Genomic DNA, 26,370 nt, shown 5'->3' on the forward strand with positions numbered 1-26,370 from the left:
CTTCGCCTCCGCTCGGGGAGTTTCCGCCTGTGGGTGTAATTGGAAACAGCCTCTCCGGCAGGCGAGGGCCACATAGTGGTGGAGTCCTCCTTCGACACATCAAGACTGTGAGGCCAGGCCAAGCCCCACTGGGTGTCTCTGCAAGGAGGGTCTTATCCCAACACTCCCTTTGGCTGGGGCATCTGGGGCAGAGCCTTGAGGAGCATCATGTGTGCCAAGCCATGTGCCCAGCACTTACATGCAGAATCTTACACATCTCTTGTGCTAACACTCTGAGGCTTCAGCGGCCCCTCCCCATTTTATGATCTTGAACACTGAGGCTCAAGAGAGTCTGATTGAGGTTGTTCAAAACTCCTAAACAGTGGGAGCCTGAGTAGTTGGAGCCCTGGAGCCTCTGGGAAGCCTCCAGATAGCCTGGGGAGCCAGAAAGCATCTGAACCATAGGGTTGGAGTAGGGCCTAGGCATCTGCAGCTCCCAGGTACACTCGCAGGCAATTCTGAGGCATGGCCCCCAGTTGAGAACTCATGGAGCGAGTAGGGATCCATGGAGGTTTGTGGAGCAAGAGTAAAGCAGATTACCAAAGAGGAGCTTTTGGGAGATTCGTCCAACACAGGAAGCTGCTGTGTTGTCCAGGCAGCAGTTAATGTGGCCTGAACTAGGGCTATGGCTGTGGAGTGGAGAGCAGGGGACAGAGGTCGGAGATATTTAGGATGAAGGGTCAGAAGAACACGATGACTGACAGATTATCCAGGGTAAGAGGGAGGCTCAGAGATCCAGGCTGGGCAGGAGGGCAGGTAGACATGAGTCTGGGAGAAGATGCTGGGTCCAGTCTTGAATGGATTGAGTTTGGGGTACGTCTGGGCATCCGGGGGAGGTGCTTAACTGGCACTGTGCTCATGTTCTCGGGGAGGTCTTTGCCTCATGGTGAGGTGGGGCTGGCCATGAGGAAAAAGGGTAGACCCAACTTCAAGATGACACAAGTTGGCCGGGTGCAGTGGCTCACACCTGTAAGCCCAGCACTTTGGGAGGCCGAGGTGGGCAGATCACCTGAGGTCAGGAGTTTGAGACCAGCCTGGCAAACACGGTGAAATGCCATCTCTACTAAAAATACAAAAATTAGCTGAGCGTGGTGGCATGCACCTGTAATCCTGGCTACTCAGGAGGCTGAGGCAAGAGAATCACTTGAACCTGGGAGGCAAAAGAGGTTGCAGTGAGCTAAGATCGCACCATTGCACTCCAGCCTGGGCAACACAGCAAGAATCTGGCAAAAAAAAAAAAAAAAAAAAAGACACAAGTTGAGCCTATTCAGTTGCTGGAACATTTCACAGCTTGAATGCCCTCTCCTCCACTCTAGCTAGACTCATCCATCTGTCTGCAGAAGAATCTCGAATACACCTTCATCTCACTGTGGAATTTCCTTGCAAATACCTGAGTATCTTTTTAAGCACAAACCACTCCTACTTCTGGGGACTTTGGCATCAGTGTGTGCTAAGCAAGCCTACAGGGAGAGATGCAGGGCCAAGGCAGGGACTTTCCTGCTTGGCACAACTCCAGACTTCGTGCCAAGGGCAGGATGGGCTGGGCCTGGTAGGAGCCCCAGGTTCTGTGCCCCCCAGGGACCCTCTCTACAGACCCATCTGTCCCAGCCCAGTTGCTCAGGGAGAAGCCCCTGTCTGGTGACTGTGGGTGGGCATGGGAGGGGCAACATGTAAACCAAGTTTTGGAGTCAGGCCATGCTGTGTGACCCTGGGCAAGCCCCTAGTCTTCTGTGATGCTCAGCTTTCTCCTCTCTAAGGTGGGGTTATCGTGAGAGCACAGAGAGGTAGAAAATAATGAGCAAAATGGCAGGAAGAGTTAACAGCAGCGATTTTGATAGCAGGTGCGCCTTAGAGAGCAGCTCTTCTGTGCCAGGCTCTATGCCGAGGCCCTGCATGCATTGATTGTTCAGACTCACCCTAAGCTTATGACAAAGGGACTGTGATTCTCCCCATTTTACAGAGGAGGAAGCTGAGGCTCACAGGGGTCAAAGCCAAGCAGGGAGGAGGTATGGGAACTGGGACTTGAGCCCGGGTCTGGCTCTTCCCCCTGGCGCTCTGCTGCCCTCCAGCCAAGCACAGGATGTAGCAGTCACAGGAAGGGGGATCCTGCCTGGGTGCCTGGCAGCCGGCGCTGGGAGCAGAGGCCTTATTCCAACTCCTGGCCCTTGTCAGGGCCTTGGCCGCCCCCATCAGGAGGTAGCACCTCATCTGAGGAAGGAAGGAATGTCACGGTCCGATGTGGAGGCAGCTGCTGGTGCGGGTGGGTGTTGGGAGTATGGGTGGGTCCCCAGGAAGAGGCTTCCCTGGCCTGGCCACACAGAACACACCCACATCTACCCGCTAGGCTCTTGACCCCATCTGGGGGAGTAGGTGGAGTGACAAAGGGTCCCAGCAGAGCTGGGAAGGGGACCCAGGAGTCTTGAAGGACAGGCAGAGTTAGGGTGCAGACAGGCCTGAGGAATGTACAGGACCCTGAGCCTGACTGTTGGTGTTCACAGGCAGGGAAGAATTGGCCCGGAGTACACTTCACCCACCGAGAACCCAGGACACACCCACAGCCACCCTCCTCCCCACACTCCCAACCTCTCACTTTCCCCTGCCCCTCCACAGGCTGCAGAAAAAGCAGTGGGGGCAGGCACGGGAGCTCACACCTGTAATCCCAGCACTTTGGGAGGCCGAGTTGGGAGGACTGCTTGAGCCCAGGAGTTTGAGACCAGCATGACCAACATGGTGAAACCGCATCTCTACAAAAAATACAAAAATTAGCCGGACATGGTGGCACATGCCTGTAGTCTCAGCTACTTGGGAGGTTGAGGTGGGAGGATCGCCTGATCCCAGGAGGTCAAGGCTGCAGTGAGCTGTGATAAGGCCACTCCACTCCAGCCTGGGTAACAGAGCAAGACCTGTCTCAAAATAAGAAGAAGAAGAAGGAGAAGGAGAAGGAGAAGAAGACTGGTTCACACTTAAGATGGACTCAATATGTGCTAGGCCCTGTTCTTTACTTTTATTAACTCATTTAATCCTCACAACAACCTCATGATGTGAAAGCCCATTTTACAGATGAGGAAACAGAAGCACAGAAATATCAAGTTGCCTACAATCTCATTGAGGCTCCAGATGCCATGCTCTTAACTTTGTGCTCTAGCATGTCTGCAAAATGCAGGCTCATTTACCCAACAGATATTTACAGACCTCCTACTGTAGGCCAGGCAAACACTGTTATGAAGACATAGGAGGAAACTACACAAAGGCCCTGCCTCTAATGGTACCTATTGCGAGGGGGAGACAGAATATACACAAAAACAGGTCTCATATTTCAGGCAGTAATCGGTTCAGTAAAGAAAACAAAGCCACTAGATGAAGGGATAGAGAGTAACAGGAGGTGAGCAATCAGGGAAGGCTTCTCAGAGGAAGCGACTCGTGAGCAGAGAACTAAGTGATATAAGGAAGTGAACCATGGAAATATTGGGGGATAGGAGTTTCTGGGGAGGGCATGGCATATACAAAAGCCCTGAGGCTGGAGTGGAGAGAGCCATAGAAAGGGAAGGGCAATAAGGAGCGGTTCAAGGGAGAGTATCAACTTACATGAGCCTTGAAGGCCGTGGCAAGGGCTTTGAAGGTCACAACACCTCCCCAACACACACAGAGGCAGGTTTTGTTTTGTTTTGTCTGAGACAGAGTCTTGCTCTGTTGCCCAGGCTGGAGTGAAGTGTGCGATCTTGGCCCACTGCAATCTCCGCCTCCCCGGTTCAAGTGATTCACCTGCCTCAGCCTCCTGAGTAGCTGGGAGTACAGACGCCCGCCACCACGCCCAGCTAATTTTTATATTTTTAGTAGAGACAGAGTTTCACCATGTTGGCCAGGCTGGCCTCGAACTCTTGACCTCAGGTGATCCACCTGCCTCGGCCTCCCAAAGTGCTGGGATTACAGGCGTGAGCCACTGTGCCCAGCCAGAGGTATTATTTAAAAGTGTAATGCATGTGAAACCTAGTATATAAGTGATCAATAAAAGGTCTCCATAATTTTTATTATCATAGTAAAGCAAACATAACAAAAATTATCATTTTTAAGTATACACTTCAGTAGCATTTGGTACATTCACAATATCATGCAACCATCACCACTATCTATTAATAGTTCCAGAACATCTTTGTCATCCCAAAAGGAAACCCCATACCAATTAAGCAGCCACTCCCCATTTCCGTCTCTCTGTAACTCCTGGAAGCCACTAATCTGTTTACTGTCTCTATGGACTTGCCTCTCCTGGATACAGCATTTCATATTAATGGAAACATATAATATATGGCCTTTTGTGTCTGGCTTCTCTCACTTAACATAATATTTCAACATTTATCCATGTTGTAGCTTGAATCAGTACTGCATTCCTTTTACTTTTTTTTTTTTTTTTTTGAGACGGAGTCTCACTCTGTTGCCCAGGCTGGAGTACAGTGGCCTGATCATGGCTTACTGCAGGCTTGACCTCCCAAGCTCAAGTGATCCTCCCACCTCAGCCTCCCTAGTAGCTGGGACTACAGGCTTGCGCCACCATGCCTACTTAATTTTTGTATTTTTAAAAGAGACAGGGTTTCACCATGTTGGCCAGGCTGGTCTCGAACTCCCAACCTCAGGTGATCCAACCACCTCAGCCTCCCAAAGTGCTGGGATTACAGGCATGAGCCACTGTGCCCAGCCCTACATTCTTTTTTATGGCTGAATATTTCTCTATTCGGTTGATGGACATTTGGGTTGTTTCTGCCTTGTGGCTACTGGGAATAATGCTGCTGTGGACATTCACTTCCAAGTCTTTGTTTGGATACCCATTTTCAGTTCTCTTGGGTATATACCCAGGAGTAGAATTATTGGATCTTATGGGAATTTTATGTTTAACTTATTGAGGAATCGCCAAACTTTTTCACAGCGCATTAATATTTAAATTGTCGAGCCAGCTGAGGTGGCACATACTGTAATCCCAGAACTTTGAGAGGCCAAGGCAGGAGGATCACTTGTGGCCAGGAGTTCAAGACCAGCCTGGGCAACATAGTGAGATCCCATCTCTATAGAAAATTTTTTTTTTTTTTTTTTTTGGGAGGCCCAGGTCACAAACTCCCATCACCCCAGGCTGGAGTGCAGTGGCCCAGATCTCAGCTCCCCGCACCACCCAAGCTCCAGCCTCCCGGGTTCCCTTCTTCTCCTGCCTCAGCCTCCCGAGGTAGCTGGGACCACAGAGCCGCCACCTCGCCCGGCTAATTTTTTGTGTTTTGAAGTTAGAGACAGGGTTTCGCCGTGTTAGCCAGGATGGTCTCGATCTCCTGACCTTGTGATCCGCCCGTCTCAGCCTCCCAAAGTGCTGGGATTACAGGCTTGAGCCACCGCGCCCGGCCCTCTATAGAAAATTTAAAAATTAGCCGAGCGTGGTGTCATGCACCTATAATCTCAGCTACTTGGGAAGCTGATGCAGGAGGATTGCTTGAGCCCAGGAGTTTGAGGTTACAGTGAACTATGATCCCACCACTGCATTCCAACCTGGGCCAAACAGCAAGACCCTCTCTCTACAAAAAACAAAACAACACAAAAAGACTGGGCGCATTGGCTCATGCATGTAATCCTAGCACTTTGGGAGATGGAAGAGGGAGGGTCACTTGAACCCAGGAATTCGAGACTAACCTGGGCAATATGGCGAAACCCCATCTTTACAAAATATACAAAAATTAGCTGGGCATGGTGGCACATGCCTGTGGTCCCAGCTACTAGGGAGGCTGAGGTGGGAGGATCACTTGAGCCTGGGAGGTCAAGGCTGCAATGAGCCATGAGCAGGCCACTGCACTCCAGCCTGGGCAACAGAGAGAGACCCTGTCTTTAAAAATACACACACAGAGACATAGACACACACACACACACACACACACACACACAGCTATTATTATTAAAAGGCCTTCACCACCTCTAATTGCACCCCCTCCCACCCGCCAAACACTCTCATCCCAAGGCTGGCTGGCCAGCTGGCTTCTGCCATCTCTCCCTTCCTCCCTGCCATAGCACTGCCTAGTAGTAACTCACTGGAGCCCCTCTTGCTCCCCCCAACAGGTGTTTGGGGACCTGGACCAGGTGAGGATGACCTCAGAGGGCTCCGACTGCCGTTGCAAGTGCATCATGCGGCCCCTGAGCAAGGATGCTTGCAGCCGAGTACGCAGTGGGCGGGCGCGCGTGGAGGACTTCTACACGGTGGAGACCGTGAGCTCGGGCACTGACTGCCGCTGTTCCTGTACCGCGCCTCCCTCCTCTCTCAATCCCTGTGAGAATGAGTGGAAGATGGAGAAACTCAAAAAGCAGGCGCCCGAGCTCCTCAAGGTAGACTTGGTGGGGTGATGGAGGGAGTAAAGGCCTATCATGAGCTGGAGCCTACTGTCTTGCCAGTGAAAATTCCACATGCTCTGTGAGGCGGGTGCTGTTACTGCCCCATTTCACAGATGAGGAAACTGTGGCTCCCTGAGGGGAAGCCACTTTTTGCCAGGAAGTGACAGAGGCAGGATTCTTCTGCTAGTTTATCACCTATTCCAATGTCTTGTATTTTACCCAAACCAATTCAACTGTTGGCACCTAGCTATACTTTACATTTTGTGGCAGTGTATTGTTTTTATTTTATTTTATTCATTTCTTGAGACAGAGTCTCACTCTGTCGCCCAGGCTGGAGTGCAGTGGCATGATCTCGGCTTGCTGCAACCTCCATCCCCCGGGTTCAAGCGATTCTCCTGCCTCAGCCTCCTTCGTGACTGGGATTACAGACGTGCACCACCACACCCGGCAAACTTTTGTATTTTTAGTAGAGACAGGGTTTCAACGTGTTGCCCAGGCTGACCTCAAGTGAACTGCCTGCCTCGGCCTCCCAAAGTGCTGGGATTACAGGCATGAGCCACCATGCCCAGCCTTCTCTGAGTTCTTAAACCATACTGTGAAATATAGGATCATCTCCTCATTTTAGAGGTGAGAAAACCAAGGTTGAGAGAACTTAGGTAACTTGTCCAACCTCACATAATGATGGACAGCCTCCAATCTATGCCATGCTTTTGTGCAAATTAGAAACTTTCCGCCAGGCATGGTGGCTCATGCCTGTAATCCCAGCACTTTGGGAGGCTGAGGCTGGAGGATCACCTGAGGTGAGGAGTTTGAGACCAGCCTGGCCAACATGATGAAACGCTGTCTCCACTAAAAATACAAAAAATTAGCCAGGCATGGTGGCGGGTACCTGTAATCCCAGCTACTCAGGAGGCTGATGCAGGAGAATCACTTGAACCCAGGAGGCAGAAGCTGCAGTGAGCTGAGATCACGCCACTGCACTCCAGCCTGAACAACAGAGTGAGACTCGGCCTCAAAAACAAATAAAGAAACTCAGGCCGGGTGCGATGGCTCATACCTGTAATCCCAGCACTTTGGGAGGCTGAGGCGGGTAGATCACAAGGTCAGGAGTTCGAGAGCACCCTGGCCAACATGGTGAAACCTCGTCTCTACTAAAAATCCAAAAATTAACCCCGCGTGGTGGTGCACATCTGTAATCCCAGCTACTTGGGAGGTTGAGGCAGGAGAATTGCTTCAACCCAGGAGGCAGAGGTTGCAGTGAGCCGAGATCGCACCATTGCACTCCAGCCTGGTCAACAAGAGCAAGACTCCATTTCAAAAAAAGAAAAGAAACCCTTGAGGTCCCGTAGGAAGATGAGAAGAGCCACCTGCTCTGGGCAACACAGCCCCGTACCAGGGACCCCGCCAGGACCCGTGGTTTGGTTAGACATGTCTGCGATAGATGTCAGTCCCCACAGCCAGTGGGCACCTTCATGCCATTTGTGCCATGCTCAGGTAGGTGCTTAGTGGATCTGGTGGAGCTAAGATTTAAACCCAGGTCCTGCTGCATCCAGAGCATGAGTTCTAAACCACCTTGCTTTCCTGTCTTCCTTTTTGTAGAGGACCAGATTGTTTGGTGTCTTTTTTTTTTTTTTTTTTTTTTTTGAGGCTGGATCTTGCTCTGTTGCCAGGCTGCAGCACAGTGGTGCAAACACAGTTCACTGCAGCCTCAACCTCCTAGGCTCAAGCAATCCTCCCACCTCAGCCTCCCAAGTAGCTGAGACCACAGGCTCAGCTAATTTTAAAAATGTTTGTAGGCCGGGCGCAGTGGCTCATACCTGTAATCCCAGCACTTTGGGAGGCCGAGGTGGGCGGATCACGAGGTCAGGAGATCGAGACCATCCTGGCAAACACGGTGAAACCCCGTCTCTACTAAAAATACAAAAAATTAGCCAGGTGTGGTGGCGGGCGCCTGTAGTCCCAGCTGCTCAGGAGGCTGAGCCAGGAGAATGGTGTGAACCCGGGAGGCAGAGGTTGCAGTGAGCCAAGATTGCGCCACTGCACTCCAGCCTGGGTGACAGAGTGAGACTCCATCTCAAAAAAAAAAAAAAAAAATGTTTGTGGAGATGGAGTCTTGCTGTGTTGCTCAGGCTGTTCTCAAACTCCTGGGCTCAGGCAGTCCTCCCCCCTCAGCCTCCCAAAATGCTGGAATTACAGGCGTGGGTCACTGTGCCTTTCCAGTTTGGTGCCTTTTGAAAGTATGTTTTTCTTTTATAAACTACATCTATTTTGCCTGTTTGGTGTCAGAAACTGTGAAAGGTCTGAGATGTTACCCTACTTGTAAGCTAACAAGTTAGCCTACCAGTTTCATGGAAGCTGGCAGAAGATGCAGCCTCCTGGTTCAAAGACAAAGGACTTTATTACAGCAATTGCCAGGTTTCCCCGGCTCCAATTGCCATGGGCTAATGCAGTGAGGGTCAGATAACACGTGCATGTATAATAATGTGTGTTACAGAGAGGAGCCCTGAGCTTAGAGAATCTGAGTCTTTTGTAACAGGCACCAAGGATGCCTGCCCTTTCCTCTGGAAAGAAACAGTGTCTGTCTTCCAGAGCTGTTCACTATACAGCTAGATGGCTCAGCACGGAGACAGTCAGTGCCTCTGCACGTAAGTCACTCAGAAAAGCAAGAGATCCGTGAAGAACTGTCTCCCAACATGTGGCTAAAAATGTTTTCTTTAAATTCAACTTTAGTTTTGTTTTTGTAATGCCTGAATGAATGCCAAGCTCTCAAAATTGGGTGGGGAGTCAGGGGAATGAATTTTAAGCAAAGTAGCATCTTGACAGCTTGGCAGTCCCTGGATCACACTGTCTCTGTGGGTCTCACTTAGGACCCCGCAGACTCAAGGCACCCAGGCCATAGGCCAGTCTTCAGTTATAGGAACAAACCCAATTTCTGCTCAAGTCAACTTCTCGATAACTGAATTGTACACGTTTGACATGAGGACACAAAGCCCTTTCATAAACGCTGGCTCATTTAATTCTTGGCTAATTTAATCCTTGCTACAACCCTTTGGAGAGGGGACTTATGGTACCAGCTTTACTAGTTGGGGAATCTGAGGCCCAAAGAGGGACTGTGGCCTACAAGAAAGTGTGGCAGTACTAAGACTTTTTTTTTTTTTTTTTTTGAGACAGAGTCTCACTTTATCGCCCAGGCTGGAATGCAGTGGCACAAACTCAGCTCACTGCAACCTCCACCCTGCTCCCCCTTTCAAGTGATTCTTATCTCAACCTCCCGAGTGGCTGGGATTACAGGCGTGCGCCACCATGCCCGGCTCATTTTTTTTTTTTAATTTTTAGTAGAGATGGGGTTTTGCCATGTTGACCAGGCTGGTTTCAAACTCCTGAACTCAAGTGATCCACCTCCCTCGGCCTCCCAGTGTGCTGGGACTACAGGCGTGAGCCAAGTATTAAGATTCGAACCCAGGAATTCCCTACTTTGTCCCCTGCCCATTGAAGGGTCGTGAGACCTCTTTCTCAGCCAGGAGCCCGCAATCCCTTAGGCCTTCTCAGTGCACAGCTGCCGCAGGGCTCTGGGTCAGCAGAGCTGGCTTAGGGTAATGGGGGATTGACCCGGCAGGTGGGGCTGGAGGAGGAGGAGAGGATACGCTGCCTCACTGGTACCCCAAGGGTGGGAGTGGGTACGCTTTCAGGGACCGCCCAAGAGGAGAAGGCGGCAGAGGCAGTAGGAGGCAGGGCTGGGGCTTCTTCCTGTTCAGTTTGGCTCCCCCTCCCTCGGCAGGACATTCTCTCTAAGCATCCCCCAAAGGAGGAGGCTAAGGGGAGCCCATGGGATGGGGCTGGGGCACCTACCCTATATCCCACCCCATCTCTACCCCAGCCCTTCCCCTCAAGCTAATAACTCCAGCTGTGGTTTGTCCTCAGCAGCACGGCTATGGTAGGAGACACACTTTGAGTAGCATGACTACTGTCCCCATCTTGTCTGGGGGTTGGAAGGTGCCTGTCACCTCCCCACTCCTTTTTCTTCCTGATGGGACCAGACATGAATCCTGCCTCGAAGAGTCCCCAGGCTTGTGAGGACACAGCTGCTGACCCCAGTAATGGCAGGGTGATCAGTGCTGGGCCAAGGGACATCCCAGGGACTGTGGGAGCCCCAAGGAGGGGATAGAAGGATAGAGCTGGGCCTTGAAAGATGTGTAGGAGTCCCTGAGGCAGAGAGGAAAGAGGAAAGGAGTGCATTTCTGGGTAATGGCAAGCGGGGTGGGTGTGGCACCGGCTTTCTCTCTTCTCTGGCCACACCCGCACCTGTGACTTCCTCTAGCACAGCGCTTCTCAAGCTATCTGTGGTGAAGGGCCAGTTTCTTAAAGATTAAAGTTCTCTCAAGAGCCAATAGTTTCATAAAATGCTATACAAATGAATTATTAGAAAAACGAAATGAGGCAGACCAGGCGCAGTGCATCACGCTTGTAATCCCAGCACTTTGGGAGGCCGAGGCGAGTGGATCACCTGAGGTCAGGAGTTCGAGACCAGCCTGGTCAACATGGCGAAACCCTGTCTCTACTAAAAATACAAAAAATTAGCCAGGTGTGGTGGCACACACCTGTAATCCCAGCTACTTCAGAGGCTGAGGCAGGAGAATTGCTTGAACCCGGGAGGCAGAGGTTGCAGTGAATGGAGATCACGCCGTTGCACTCCAGCCTGGGCGACAGAGCGAGACTCCATCTCAAAAAAAAAAAAAAAAGAAAGAAAAATGAAATGAAACAAAGGCAGACATACACAGGATAAATCTAGTGTTTTAGTGTGAGAGTCCACAGAGATAAAATTGCTCTGTCAAGTGCTACAAAAGTTCCTGAAAAAACCTACTCCCATTTTCTATAATGATTGTACCACAGGCTGGTAGTAAGCAGTTTGAACCTGTGCTGCTCAGCAGATCGCACATTGAGTGGCATGGCTGGAAGCACCATCTTTCTCCTCTCCTCCAGGTCATAGCACAGGCTGCTCCCTTTACTTGGCATGTCCTTTCCTGGGCAACTTTGCTTAATTAGTGCTCCTCCTACAGAGCTCGGCCCAAACAAAACTTCCCCCTGGCAGGCTTTCCTGATCCACACCTGCACCCAGAAAAGATCAGCACCCATCATTAATGATCTGGTCACCTGTGTGTCACTACCTGTGCCCCTGATTCTGGCACCTGTGTGTCACTGCTTGTGTCCCCGATCTAGGCACATGTGTGTCACTACCTGTGCCCCTGATTCAGGCACCTGTGTGTCACTACCTGTGTCCCCTGATCTGGATGCCTGTGTGTCACTACCTTTGTCCCCTGATCTGGGCATCTGTGTGTCACTGTGTCCTTGGCAGCCTGTGAGGGACCAGGGTGCCCCATGTTGGTTTTGCTTATCACTGTCCTCAGTGCCTGGCTGAGTAAGAATGTGCTGGCCTGGAGGAGGGTGGCAGGGGCAGATCATGGAGGGGTCAGATGCCAGACTCAGGAGATGAGAAGCCACATGTGGTCAGTGGGGAGCCACAGAGAGTCATCTTGCAAGGGACCGACCCTCGCCAAAGCCAGTGTTGGTGGCCGCGAAGGCAGCAGAGTGAAGCCGGGAGCTTCCCATGTAGCCCCTGGGAGGAGCAATCAGTGCTGCTGGGCTTCATGAAGGCCTCTCTGTGTCCACGCAATGCTGAGCTCTGTCCAGACACAACTGCTCCTTACCACGGCCCTATTGCCCCATTTCTTAACACAGAAAACTGAGACACAGAAGCGTCTATGGGCATGGTTCTCAATCTGTGTTCCATAGAGCCCCAGGGGTCCCATGCAGACCCTCGGGGCCAAAGCCAGGTTGTGGGAGAGCAGAGAAGCCACTGAGCCTATCTTTGCTTCCAGCAGAGACTCCCACCCCCGTCTCTGTTTTAGAGATCAGCTTCTGCTCAAAGAAAAGCTCCCTGGCTTAAAACAGTTTGAGTACCCCCTGGGAAGGTGGGAGTAAAACTGTTTTGGAAACAGCCAGCCAGGACCAGACTGGAGCACTGGCCTGTGCAGGCCCTGGGAAATGCCGGAGGGCTCAGGGTGGGGCTGCGCGTGAGGGTGGGCCCGAGGAACTGCCCTTCCCAAGAAGCCAGGGAAGGCTAGTTTCCCAACCAGCCCCTTGTGCCAACGTCTCCCTGACACTCTGGCATTTTGGCCATCTGGAGGGAGTGTTACATCCTGATGAGGCGTGACAGAGAGGAGAGGGGGAGGGGCAGCTGTAGGGCAGAGCCCTGGGCTGGGCAAGGGATACCCAGTGGCTGCTTCAGGTCCTGCTGCTGACCTGTTGTGCAAGGCCCTCTCTCTCTCGGCTGCCATTTCCCTGTCTGAGCATGAGACAGGAGCCATAAAGCATGATAGGAAAGAGACGGTGATTCATGATATCTCCCCAGCCGAATGTTGGGAAAGAGACGTGGATTTATATGAATTTGGGTTCTACTCCTGGTTCCACCTTTGAACAGCTGGGTGGCCTTGGGCAAGTCACTTCCCCCCTCTAAACTGCAGCTTCTCCATCTGTAAAATGAGGGTGAAAGTTGTCCATACGTGGTGTTAGTTCGGGCCACCAGAGGCAGGCTCTGAAGCCAGAGATTCATGTGCAAGTGATTTATTTTGAAAATACTCCTGGGCTGGATGTGATGGCTCATCCCTATAATCCCAGTGCTTTGGGAGGCTGAGGCAGGAGGATCACTTGAGGCCAAGGTGGGAAGATCATTGTTCAAGACCAGCTGGAATAACATAGTAAGATCCCATCTCTACAAAACATAAAAAACTTAGCTAGGCAGGATGGTGCACACCTGTACTCCTAGCTACTCCAGAGGCTGAGGTGGGAGGATTGCTTGAGCTCAGCAGTTCGAGGCTGCCGTGAGCTATGATCGTGCCGCTGCACTCTTTCCTGGGTGACAGAGTCTCTGAAGAACAAATAAACAAAAAAAGAAAATACTCCCCAGAGAAACTGGAAATGAAGTGAGAGAAGCAAGGTGGGGAGAGGAGGGCATCCAAGTGAGGGTGTGGTCTTGGGAAAAGTGCCAGCCTCAGTCACATCCCCAGAGGAACTCTGGAGTGGGTACAACCGCTCAGTTCGTCCCCACTGGGGCTAGTGAGTTGGGATTATAGATGTCCATGTCAGTAGGTCATTGCCTCAAGGCAGCTGCAAGAGGATGTGTACTCTCTGGCACTTTGGGGACAAAGCAACTCTAAAAAGAGTCACAGATGCAGGCACATGGAAGCCAGGGACGGGCACAAAAACTAGTAAGAGGGATCTCAGAAGATCCAGACAAACTCCTGCAGTGCCCACTATACACCTCCTAAGGTTGTTACAATGATTAATTGGTATAACTCCTTAAAGCCCTTAGCACAGTACCTGGCACGTGGTAAGGGCTCAGAAGATGGAACCTGTGGCTTTTCTTGTGATTATTAGCAGGCTGGGGCTGGTGAGTGCCCAGGGCCCATGCCAGTCACTCTGAGGCTATGGGGTTCTGGAGTTCTCTTTTATTTTAATCATTATTATTATTATTATTAATTATTTTGGAAGAGAGCCTCACTCTGTCGCCCAGGCTGGAGTGCAGTGGCGTGATCTCAGCTCACTGCAACCCCCATCTCCCGGGTTCAAGCGATTCTCCTGCCTCAGCCTCCCAAGTAGCTGGGACTACAGGTGCACACCACCATGCCTGGCTAATTTTTGTGTTTTTAGTAGAGATGGTGTTTCACCATGTTGGCCAGACTGGTCTTGAACTTCTGACCTCAGATGATCCACCCGCCTTGGCCTCCCAAAGTGCTTGAATTACAGGCGTGAGCCACAGCGCCTGGCCCAGGTTCTGGAGTTCTTCATTGCAGCAGGGCTCCTTTTACCCTCTGTGCCTGGCTGGCCACGTGCTGCACTCTTTGCCTAACCATCCCCCTTCCCTGGGCAGCTACAGTCCATGGTGGATCTCCTGGAGGGCACGCTGTACAGCATGGACCTGATGAAGGTGCACGCCTACGTCCACAAGGTGGCCTCCCAGATGAACACACTGGAAGAGGTAAGGGCGGGGCTGCTGCCAGAGGCCGGGCTGGTGTGATGCTGGGGGCCGAGGGCACTGTCCGAAGGGGCCCGGGCAATCCAGGCTTCACCCTGGTGACCATGGGAAGCCACACTCCAGCCAGGAGTTGGGGGAGGGAAATGCTGGCCACAGGGTCCAGCCTCTGGGGAAGAGGTCTAACTGGCTCAAGGGCCTGCGGGAAGCTGAAGTCTGAGTGGAGAAACCGAGGCACCTGCTGGTTGTATCAAACGGGTTCAGAGGGAGCTGGAGCTTGCAGTTGCCCGCAGTGTACCAAGATCAGGACCCACAACTCTGGGTATACCATTCACACGAGATTCCTTGGTGGCTGGGCATGGTGGCTCAGTGTCCTGGCGCAGTGCCTCACACCTGTAATCCCAGCACTTTGGGAGGCGGAGGCAGGCGGATCACTTGAGGCCAGAAGTTTGAGACCAGCTTGGCCAATATGATGAAACCCCATCTCTACTAAAAATACAAAAATTAGGCATGGTGATGCATGCCTGTAATCCCAGCTACTCAGTAGGCTGAGGCAGGAGAATCACTCAAACCTGGGAGGCGGAGGTTGCAGTGAACCGAGATCGTGCCACAGCCTGGACGACAGAGCAAGACAGTCTCAAAATAAAAAATAAGATACCTTGTCGGAGTGCCCCCTGGGTTGGTAAAACATGGCAGGACTGACCGAGCCCACTGGGCTAGTGCCCAGCTGCTATGGAGGCAGAGGTGCTACGTGTCCTGTCCTGGTCAGGGTGAAAGTGCTATAGGACTGGGCAGAGGACCAGGACTGCCCCTGGGGACAAGGACAGAGTTGGGCGAGCATGGGCGTCTGAGCTGCAGGTTCGAGGTTTGTATCTCTGCTGGCACAGCGTCACCTCCGCCTGTTTCCTGCATCCGGCCTCTGCTGGGCCACTGGGAGTCTGGGGACATACAGCTGCCAGGAGCGGGCGTGGGGGCTTCCTTTCCCAGCTTCCTTTACAGAGGGAGGGGGCACCTGGGCATCCTGTGCCCCAGGGTGGGAGATTAACCCCTTCCTCACCCCACAGTTGGGATCACAGTGGCTTTAAGTATTCAAAAAGTGTTTGGTATGTACCTACTGCTGGCCAAGCCCCTGGCAGCAGGGGAGACAGCTGACACTTGGTGAATTTCTTCTGTGTCCCGGGATTTCCTGTGCAGCTAGTACATTCCAGGCCCTCCCGTTGCTGGCTCTGAAGTTATTCTCCTTTGATCTTTCCTCTTGTAACCTCAGGAAATGTTAACCCACTTCATGTAACTCTGAGCCAGACGATCAGGAGGGTATATCTGCTAGGCCTGGAACAAACCAGAGATGGTTTCCACAGCCACAGAAAAATGACTTTTTAATGATCTTCTGTTTTGCATTATCTGTGCTTTGCTTCTGTTAACCATGGTTTACTAAGTGATAACCTTATGGAAAAATTAAGAGCAAAAAGCTTTTGTTCACCCTGGGAGGAGGTGGGGAGAGAACAGCCGGCTCCCTCTGCCAAAGGGAAGAAACTCCCAGGGGGTCAGCAGCAACTTGGGGTCTCAGCTTCCCTCTGCTCTCTTCCCTGACACCAGTAGTTCTCAACTAGGGGTGATTTTACCCCAAGGGGAAAACTGGCAATAGCTGGAGACATTTTTGGTTGTTACAACTTAAGTGGGGGACAGGATGAGTGCTACTGAGCTTCTACTGGTTAGAGGCCAGAGATTCGGCTAAATACCCTGCAATACACAGGATAGTCCCCAAAAGCAAACAGCTATCTGGCAAACGTCAATAGTGATGAGGTTGAGAAAATCTGTCATACGCTTTGACTTCTATCATCCCTGGGATCCAGGTTGTTGTCGTTGTTGTTGTTGTTGTTGTTGTTGTTGTTTTGGAGACAGGGTCTCGCTCTGTAGGCCAGCCTCAACGCCCCAGGATCAACTGATCCTCCCACCACAGCCTCCCAAGTACCTGGGACTGTAGGTACACACCACCACACCCAGCTCATTTTTTGTGTTTTTTGTAGAGATGGGGTTTTACCATGTTGCTCATGCTGGTCTTAAATTCCTGGGTTCAAGCCTTCCTCCTGCCTTGGCCTCCCAAGGTGCTGGGATTACAGGCATGAGTCACTGCACCTGGCCCCTGGAATCTAGTTTAAAATGCACTTTCGTATTCCATAGCCTTTCTGGTCCTCACAGTGACCCTGCCACTTAGTTGTTATTATGATGACATAATAGCCCATTTCACAGGCAGGGAAACTGAGGCTCGGAGAAATAGTTATTAGCCCAAAGTTACCCAGCCAGGAAGTAGAAAGCAAAGATTTGAACCCAAGGGTATCTGACTCCTGCCTGTTGCCTCTTGGTCCCTGAACCTGAGTCACCCAGGGCTGACTGGACATCAGTCACTTTTAGGTTATCTTTTCCTCTGTAACAATTTCTACAAATGAAATTGTGGACCCATAATTCTATTGCTCCGCGGCTTCTCAGCAAACTGGTGTTTTCTGCCTCTGACTTCGTGTCTCCTGCTTTAGCTGAAAAGTAGACTCAGACGAAAGAATCCCAGGTCTACTAGAGCTTTGGGGAACTGGGACTGATACCTGCCAGGTCCCCCAGGTTTCCAAGTCCTCTCCAGTGAACAAGGCCAGCTTGGGCGACAGCCCGGCAAAGGAGATCCCTAGATAGCGGGAGGTTTACAGAGCGAGGAGCATTGCGGTTCTAAGCAGTCTGTCTGCTCCTGGCAGGATTCAGAACCAGGAGTAGATCCAGGAGCTGGTGTGGGAGCTGTTAAAAGTGGGCAGGGAGCCAGAGTCCCAGCAAGGGGAGATGAGGCAGGGAAGGAGAACAGGTCTGGGAGTAAAGACAGGGCTCAGTGCAGGGAGAGGAGCCGGTACGGCCCAGGAGAGAAGTTGGAGACTTGGAGGGGGCAGAGATTCACCCTCAGCAAAACCCCAAAGGGTTTCACTCCATCTACATTGTTTGAAGATTTTACAAGCAGAGGGTATTTATGTATTATGTATACAGTTTTAAAGTAAATTTAAAGTAGCAAAAGATTGGAAGCAACTTGAGTAACCATCCATAATGGGCAGAGGTGGTGGCTCACGCCTGTAATCCCAGCACTTTGCAAGGCTGTGGTGAGTGGATCACTTGAGGTCAGGAGTTCAAGACCAGCCTGCCCAACATGGCAAAACCCCGTCTCTACTAAAAATACAAAAATTAGCCAGGCATGGAGGCATGCACCTGCAGTCCCAGCTACCCAGCAGGCTAGGCAGGAGAATCACTTGAGCCCGGGAGTAAGAGGTTGTTGCAGTGAGCCGAGATGGCACCACTGCCCTCCAGCCTGGGCAACAGAGTGAGACTCCGTCTCAAAAAAAAAAAAAAAAAAAACCATCAATAAGGGACTGGGTGGCCAGGTGCAGTGGCTCACACCTGTAATCCCAGCGCTTTAGGAGGCCAAGGCAGGCAGATCGCTTCAGGCCAGGAGTTCAAGACCAGCCTGGCCAACATGATGAAACCTTGTCTCTATTAAAAATAAAAAAAAATAGCTGGGCATGTGGTGGGTGCCTGTAGTCCCAGCTACAAAAAAAAAAAAAAAAGAAGGAAGGAAGGAAGGAAGGAGAAGAAAAGAGAAGAAAAGAAAAGAAAAAGAAAAAATGAGGGACTGGGTAAATAAATTGTGGCCTCTCAAGCAATGGCATACTGTGTGGCCATGAGAAGGAACAGAACACAATATATGCAGATATGCATCAGTTCCCAAAATAGGCTGTTCAGTAAAAAAGCAAAGTGGTAAAAATATGTGTGTATGTATACATGTGTTCCTCTGAATATACAGACTCTCTTTAGAAGGATACACAAGGAACCTATAATAACTGTCGGCACTGAGAAATAAAGGTGGGAGGGTGACATTTTTATAGCCATTTATATCTTGTAAATTTAGTACCATGCGCACGTATTTTTTTATTCCTTCACTTTTTAAATTCAAAAAGTTCATAAATATAGGGTCTCTTGGGGCCTATTTTTCCTGCTCATGCTTGCTGGGTCCGCCCTCAGCCCATTCAGGGGACTGGACAGCAAAGCCTAATGACCGAAGCTGGGGTGTCCCTCCAGGCTGGGGGTTCAGAGGAAGCTGGCCCAGGAAAGACCTCCAATCCTGCCCCCTCCACAGAGCATCAAGGCCAACCTGAGCCGGGAGAACGAGGTGGTGAAGGAGAGCATGCGCCACCTCAGCGAACAGTTGAGGCACTATGAGAATCACTCCGCCATCATGCTGGGCATCAAGAAGGAGCTGTCCCGCCTGGGCCTCCAGCTGCTGCAGAAGGATGCCGCCGCCGCCCCCGCCACCCCTGCCACGGGCACTGGTAGCAAGGCCCAGGTGAGGCCCCAGCTCTGATCACAGGGCGGGAGCTGGCTGAGCTTGGGAGCTCAGTGTGCCAGGACGTTGGCCCTGAGGGCCAGCTCGGTGGGGGTTTGGGGTTGTAAGATGGGGTTGAGGGCTGGCACAGCTAGAGAGTCCCTGGCAGGGTGAGGTGCAGGGGGTCCCTGCTGTACAGCAAACACAGTCAGCACAGGGAATGGGGATAGGCCTGGGGATCCTGCCAAGGGGGCTGGTCCCTAAGCCAGGTGTTTGGCAACCTTCTCATTCCCAAGTTTGAAACTAGTGGGGACAAGCTTGTGGAGGCGGTGCCCCCTGCCTAGCCCTCAGAGACCAGGTTGGCTGCAGCAAAACCACTTCTAGCCTCCCCTGCTGTGGCTGGGCCCTTGGCTGGGTTGAGCCTGCTCAGAGGGAGATGGGCAATGCCTCAGGGACCCCTGCAGACTGATACCCATTCATCTAACCCACCCTGGGGTAGAGAACTCCAGTGCACCCAGGCACTCCACCTCCAAGCTCAGAGCACACAGTGAGCAGAGGCACTGGTTCTGTCACTAGACAGAGTCACCCGTGACAGATAACCTGCGTGCAAATGTGATAAACATCCTCTCTGTAGGCAGATGAACTGCAAAGCTGGTTCTCCCTCTGAGCAGATCGATTAGAAAGAACAACTACTTTTGGGTGAGCCAGTTGCACAGAGGCTCCAGCCTTTGCTGGGTATGTGGCTTGGCGAATGGAGCACAGACTGGATTCAACCCCTTTCGGGCTCCTCTGGCCAGTCACCCTTGAGCAAGACACAAGCCACACCATTATTCACACTGGCCTTGTGTTTCGGTGAGTGACTGAAGAAGGGAGCTGACATTTGTGAAATTCCTACTTTAAAACTTGACTTTCGGCCGGGCGCGGTGGCTCAAGCCTGTAATCCCAGCACTTTGGGAGGCCGAGACGGGCGGATCACGAGGTCAGGAGATCAAGACTATCCTGGCTAACACGGCGAAACCCCGTCTCTACTAAAAATACAAAAAACTAGCCGGGCGAGGTGGCGGCGAGTGCCTGTAGTCCCAGCTACTCGGGAGGCTGAGGCAGGAGAATGGCGTGAACCCGGGAGGCGGAGCTTGCAGTGAGCCGAGATGGTGCCACTGCACTCCAGCCCGGGCGACAGAGCGAGACTCCGTCTCAAAAAAAAAAAAAAAAAAAACTTGACTTTCTCACAGACATTGTCAGTGAATCCCATCGTCACCTGGGAGGAGGGGTGACACTGCCCATTTGGCAGATGAGGCACAGAGAGAGGTCACATGGAGAGGCGGTGGCGGAGCTGGGACTGGCAGCTAGGTCTGCGTGACTGCCAAGCCCACCCTCTTCCTCGCTTCCTCTCCACATCTCGGTCTCCTTTGCTGACACTGTGATAATGGGGCCATTTGTGTCTGCAACTGGGACCGCCTAGATGCCGATAAAGCGGCTAGGAAGCCTGGGCCTTGGCCCCCAGCTGGCTTCCTGCTCATTCCCGTGCCAATTCCACAGGCGAGAATGAAGCGTGTTTTGTCAATGGTGCAGAAGGGACCCGGCTACTGTACTTGCCGTATCTGCTGGAGTTTCTGCCTAACAATGAGTGATGTCACAGGCCCTGTGTTCTTATGCCAAGCCAGCATCAGAGGCATTTAAATAGGAAGTGAAAATAACAAAGCACAAAACGTTAGAAATGGCATGTCCTAGAGGTTGGGTGACGAACCCTGTCCCAGTTTGCCCGGGACTGAGGGTTTTTCCAGGATGCAGCACTTTTAGTGCTAAAACTAGGAATGTTCCAGGCACTCTGGGATGAGTTGGTCACCTTGCCTAGGTACCGAAGAACCTCTCCTCTGCCCACATACTAAGACCACTGAGGAAGAGAGACAAGGCTGGGAAGGTGAGCAGGTAGAGGAGGCTGCCTCCCGGGGAGCTGGTCCTTCTGGCCTGCCCCCCAGGGGGAGTGGACAGGAGTTGGAAGTGGGACAGGAATCTAACCTATCAGGTTGGACTTCAAGCCTGCAAGGGAACTAAAGAGCCGGGTGAGGAAAGTGAGGCAAACCAGTCATGGATGTAGCCACCATGGTGGGGTAAAGGAAAGCTGTGACTTCATGAGCGCTTGGGACATAGGGCCTGGGGCAACACGGCCACCTCCAGCCCCCACGTTCTGAGCTCCCAGGACTCCCCATAACATTTCTTCTACTGTCCTTCAAGTCTGAGACTTCTCTTCCCTTCCAGGACACAGCTGGAGGAAAAGGCAAGGACATCAGCAAGTATGGCAGTGTGCAGAAGAGCTTTGCAGACAGAGGCCTCCCAAAACCTCCCAAGGAGAAGCTGCTGCAGGTGGAGAAGCTGAGGAAGGAGAGCAGCAAGGGCAGGTTCCTCCAGCCCACAGCCAAGCCCCGTGCCCTGGCCCAGCAGCAGGCTGTGATCCGGGGCTTCACCTACTACAAGGCGGGCAAGCAGGAGGTGACCGAGGCGGTGGCAGGTGAGTAGGAGGGGAATGGGAACCCTGGGGAGTCAGGGATGGATGCCTCCTAGGAATCCCCTCATCTTCTCTGCAGTCGGACCACCCCAGATTCAGTTACACCCATTGATTACCTGTTGGGTACCCTCTGCTCATCCACATATGGGGATAGCACCCCACTCAGGGGGTCACTGGGATGAAATAGCAAAACCAACCTGCAGGGCCACTCAGTGCCTTTCCAGTATTTACAGCTGTCTTCACCTTTGCTGGACTTTTCTTTGTGCATTTGAAGATGTGCTGAAGGTCCACTCTGACCAGGTGACAGGGAACGGTAGAGACACAGTCCCTGTCCCCACAGATCTCATAGTCTAGTGAGAAAAAAATACCTATGACCAGGCAGCTGCCACAGTGGGGGGCAGGAGAATACCGGGCTCCTGAGAAGTGACAAAGGCTTTGGGGGCATCTCTCATTTCCTCTCCATCTCCTCCCTCTTCTTATATCCCCAAGGAAGAGCCCGCAGACTCTTGTATTTTTCCTGCAGCTCTCTGCTGGATCACGGAGAAAGGTGACAAGGTAATTGGCAAACAAGAGACACAAGTTTCAAGATACCCCAAATTTCTGATCCATCTCTACTGGTTGTGGTTCCTGATTCCCCCACTAAGACCCTCCCCAGATGGCTGCTCTCTTCTGATGTCCCAGAGGGGCGTCCCAAACCTGCTCCTCCCCTTCCTGGGTCCTGCTGACCACCTCCTCCTCCTGCAAAGCCCTCCTTCCAGCCCATGTGCAAGGGGCGCACGGATGTGAAACAGTCAGGGACCAGGCTCCTTTGAGAGCCTTCTTGTTTCCTGGCCTCTCAGGACTCAGGGGCCTCTTCCCCCTGGTCCCAGCTGCTGGCCCAAGCCCTGCCAGCTTGGTCTGGACATGGCACAGAGCCTCTGACCCCTGGCTGGGACACTGCCTAAGAACAGCTGCAGGCATCTGACTCTGCCAGCAAGGCCTGTGGGAACAGGCACCCTGTCCTGGCAGGCTGCTGAGGCCAGGCCTCCCTGTGGTCCTCCTCAACCAGGGGGATGACCCCCATCCCCACCAGGGCCCAGGCTGCCCACAGCAGAGCCTGTGCAAAGAGGAAGCCCAAAATGGAGAAAAAAAGAAGTCAGGTTATTGCCCTCAAGTCAAGGGGTCTCTGAGCCCCTCCCGAAGCTGACCAGGCGGTCCCCTGGGCACCAGACCATCATAGTAGTAACAGCAGCATTCCTTTGTCTCCCTGGTGTCACAATTTTTTTTTTTTTTTTTTTTGAGACGGAATTTCGCTCTTGTCACCTAGACTGGAGTGCAATGGTGCAATCTCAGCTCACTGAACCCTCCGCCTCCCAGATTTAAGCAATTATCTTGCCTCAGCCTCCCAAGTAGCTGGGATTACAGGCACGTGCCACCATGCCCGACTAATTTTTGTATTTTTAGTAGAGACTGGGTTTCGTCATGTTGGCGAAGCTGGTCTCGAACTCCTGGTCTAAGGTGATCTGCCCACCTCGGCCTCCCACAGTGCTGGGATTACAGGAGTGAGCCAGCCGTACCCAGCTGGTGTCACAAAAGTGTTTCCCTAAACTCTTCTTTCCCTTCCTTCCTTCCTTTCTCCCTCCCTCCCTCCCTCCCTTCCTTCCTTCCTTCCTTCCTTTTTTCTTTTGAGACAGGGTCTCACTCTGTCACCCAGGTTGGAGTGTAGTGGCACGATCATGACTCACTAAAGCCTTGACCTCCTGGGCTCAAGTGATCTTCCCTTCTCAGCCTCCCTAATAACTGGGACTACAGGCGCCCATCACCACACCTGGCTAATTTTTTCTGTTTTTTAGTAGAGACAGGGTTTTGCCATGTTGGCCAGGCTGGTCTTGAACTCCTGGGCTCAAGCAATCTGCCTGCCTCAGCCTCCCAAAGTGCTGGGATTACAGGCACCAGCCACTGGATCCAACCCTCTAAGCACTTTCGTTCATGCCGTCACATTTGATTCTGGCAGCAGCTGCATTTTCCATAGCAGAGTAAAAGGAGAAGGCCTGTAAAATGGGAACAAGAGCTTCTCTTTAGAATTGAATCTAGCAAATGACAGAACTGGTACAAAGTGCTTGATGCATAGGAAGGAAAGGGATCTCCTTTTTGGTACCTCGTATTTGCTGGAATCTGTGCAAATGTTTCTGTACATTTTTCTGTAGTCACCACCACAGTCCAGCATGGTGGGCTCATGACTCTCAGTTCACAGAGGTGGCCCAGGAAGGCAGGGGGACTTGGCTGAGGCCACCTGGCTGGGTTTAGAGCCGTGACTGTGAAGTCCTCCCTGCCTCCCACTTTGAGACCTTTCGGCCGCTCCAGGTGTGGGGAGGCCCTGAGGAGGCCCCCCTCTCCACTCCCTGGGGCCCCTGAGATGGGGGACCAGCAGACCTGAGGGAGACCCACATGGCAGCAGGTGGTGCTGGAATGTGAGCATGGGGTCTTCTCTCTGCAGACAACGCCCTCCAGGGCACTTCCTGGCTGGAGCAACTGCCGCCCAAGGTAGAGGGCAGGTCCAACTCCGCAGAGCAGGATGAGGCTGAGCCCAGGTCCTCAGAGGGAGTGGACCTGGCTCCTGGCACCCCCACCTCAGTCCCTGCCACCACCACCACCACCGCTACGACCACCCCAACCCCCACCACCAGTCTTCTGCCCACCGAGCCACCTTCAGGTCCAGAAGTCTCCAGCCAAGGTGAGTGAGCCTCACAGGGGTCAGCACATTGTATGTAGCCTGTGCCCAAATCCAGCCCACAGCCTGTTTCTGTGAAGCCCTCAAGGTAAGAAATGCTTTTTACAGCTGGGCACGGTGGCTCACTCCTGTAATACCAGCACTTTGGGAGGCCAAGGCGGACGAATCACCTGAGGTCAGGAGTTCAAGACCAGCCTGGCCAACATGGAAAAAACCCCTCTCTACTAAAAATTTAAAAAGTAGCCAGGTGTAGTGGTGGGTGCCTGTAATCCCAGCTACTTGGGAGGCTGAGGCAGGAGACTTGCTTGAACCCAGGAGGCAGAGGTTGCAGTGAGCTGAGATTGTGTCACTGCACTCCAGCCCGGGAGGCAGAGCTTTTATTTTTCTTTTTGAGACAGATTCTCACTCTGTCACCCAGGCTGCAGTGCAATGGTGAGATCTTGGCTCATTGCAACCTCCATCCCCCGGGTTCAAACAATTCTCCTGCCTCAGCCTCCCGAGTAGCTGGGATTACAGATGCCTGCCACCACACCTGGCTAATTTTTGTATTTTCAGCAGAGACAGGGTTTCACTATGTTGACCAGGCTGGCCTCTTAACTCCTGACATCAGGTGATCCTCCCATCTCAGCCTCCCAAAGTGCTGGAATTACAGGTATGAGCCACCACACCCAGCCCAGGTAGTATTTTCAACAAATTATTCTTAAAATGTCACCTAGAATGCCATCATTAAATCCAGCAACTATTTTTATTTCTTTATTTCCTGTGTCCAATCGTTGGCCCTGTTTTGATGTCAGCATGTATAGTTTTGCTTTGTGTCTCATGGTGGAAATCTTCCTCATTAAGTCATTGATCCCATCCTTCCGAAGGGATCTTGGCTCTCTGTGGTGACAGTCCTTCAAACCCTGTCCTGCTTTGGTCCAAGGTCATTCCACTTCTAGGAATTTTTCCTGAAGGATCCACCAGCAGTGAGAACAACAGCTGCAGCTTAAGTAGTTGCATCATGGCATCATTTCTAATGTCAGAAAACTGGAAATAACCCGAATGGCTGACATGGGGAGGACTGGTCAGATAAATTCAGGGCACAGCTGTCCACCGGCCTGGCAGACCTTGAAATCACATCATTAAAAGGCTATTTAATGATGAGAGAAATTGCTTAACGGAGGCTAAAAACAGGATACATAAAACTGTATACTCAGTTTTTTAAAGTATGTCTGCATGACTGTACATGCAAAGAAAAAAGAAAAGGAAGGAAATGCCACATGCTTAAATTTTGCTTTGCATGGGAGAAGGGTGGGAGGGGGTAAGGGATAAAAGACTACATACTGGCTACAGTGTATATACTGCTCAGGTGACGGATACATTAAAATCTCAGAGATCACCATTAAGGAACTCACCCATGTAACCAAAAACCACCTGTTCCCCAAAAACTATTGAAATAAAATATTATTATTATTGTTGTTGTTTTGTTTTTTGGGGGGTTTTTTTGAGACGGAGTCTGACTCTGTCGTCCAGGCTGGAGTGCAGTAGCGTGATCTCTGCTCACTGCAACCTCTGCCTCCTGAGTTCAAGAGATTTTCCTGCCTTGGCCTCCCGAGCAGATGGGATTTCAGGCACACACCACCATGCCTGGCTAATTTTTCTATTTTTAGTAGAGACAGTGTTTCGCCATATTGACCAGGCTGGTCCTGAACTCCTGACCTCAAGTGATCTGTGAAATAAAATTTTTAAAAAGAGAATAAAAGAACAGAAAAAAAATTTTCTTTGGATAATGGCAGTTTTTAGTTTTGTTTTGTTTTGTTTTTGTTTTTGTTTTGTTTTTTGAGACGGAGTCTCATTCTGTCGCCCAGGCTGGAGTGCAGTGGCCAGATCTCAGCTCACTGCAAGCTCCGCCTCCCGGGATCACGCCATTCTCCTGCCTCAGCCTCCTGAGTAGCTGGGACTACAGGCACCCGCCACCTCACCCGGCTAGTTTTTTTTTTTTTGTATTTTTAGTAAAGACGGGGTTTCACCGTGTTAGCCAGGATGGTCTCGATCTCCTGACCTCGTGATCCGCCCGTCTCGGCCTCCCAAAGTGCTGGGATTACAGGCTTGAGCCACCGCGCCCGGCCAGTTTTTAGTTTTATTTTATTTTATAAGTGTAAATTTTATTTTTAAAAAAGTAAAATAAAAAAGAAAAACCAAAAAAGAAAAAAAGTTAATTTTTTTATTGACAAAAATTGTATGTATTCATTTGTTTGGCATACTGCAGAAAGAACAATTTTTTAAATGTATGTATTTATAATGTACAACATAATGCTTTGATATGTGTACACACTGTGAAATGGCTAAATCAAGCTAATTAGTATATATATTACTTCACATTACTTATCTTTTTTTTGTGGCAA

General features: G+C 51.5%; 1 protein-coding gene across 1 annotated transcript in view; it reads left to right on the forward strand.

The window, feature by feature from the left end:
- The window catches only part of OLFML2A (olfactomedin like 2A), a 36,345-nt gene that overhangs the window by 3,360 nt on the left and 6,615 nt on the right, over positions 1-26,370 (forward strand). Inside the window, exons 2-6 of the mRNA XM_003911245.4 lie at positions 6,124-6,387; positions 14,321-14,428; positions 18,585-18,791; positions 21,030-21,279; positions 23,753-23,989. Coding sequence (XP_003911294.1) covers positions 6,124-6,387; positions 14,321-14,428; positions 18,585-18,791; positions 21,030-21,279; positions 23,753-23,989 — 1,066 coding nt within the window. The remainder of the gene's footprint in view (positions 1-6,123; positions 6,388-14,320; positions 14,429-18,584; positions 18,792-21,029; positions 21,280-23,752; positions 23,990-26,370) is intronic.

This window comes from Papio anubis, chromosome 13 (assembly GCF_008728515.1).
Source record: "Papio anubis isolate 15944 chromosome 13, Panubis1.0, whole genome shotgun sequence".
Lineage (NCBI taxonomy): Eukaryota > Metazoa > Chordata > Mammalia > Primates > Cercopithecidae > Papio > Papio anubis.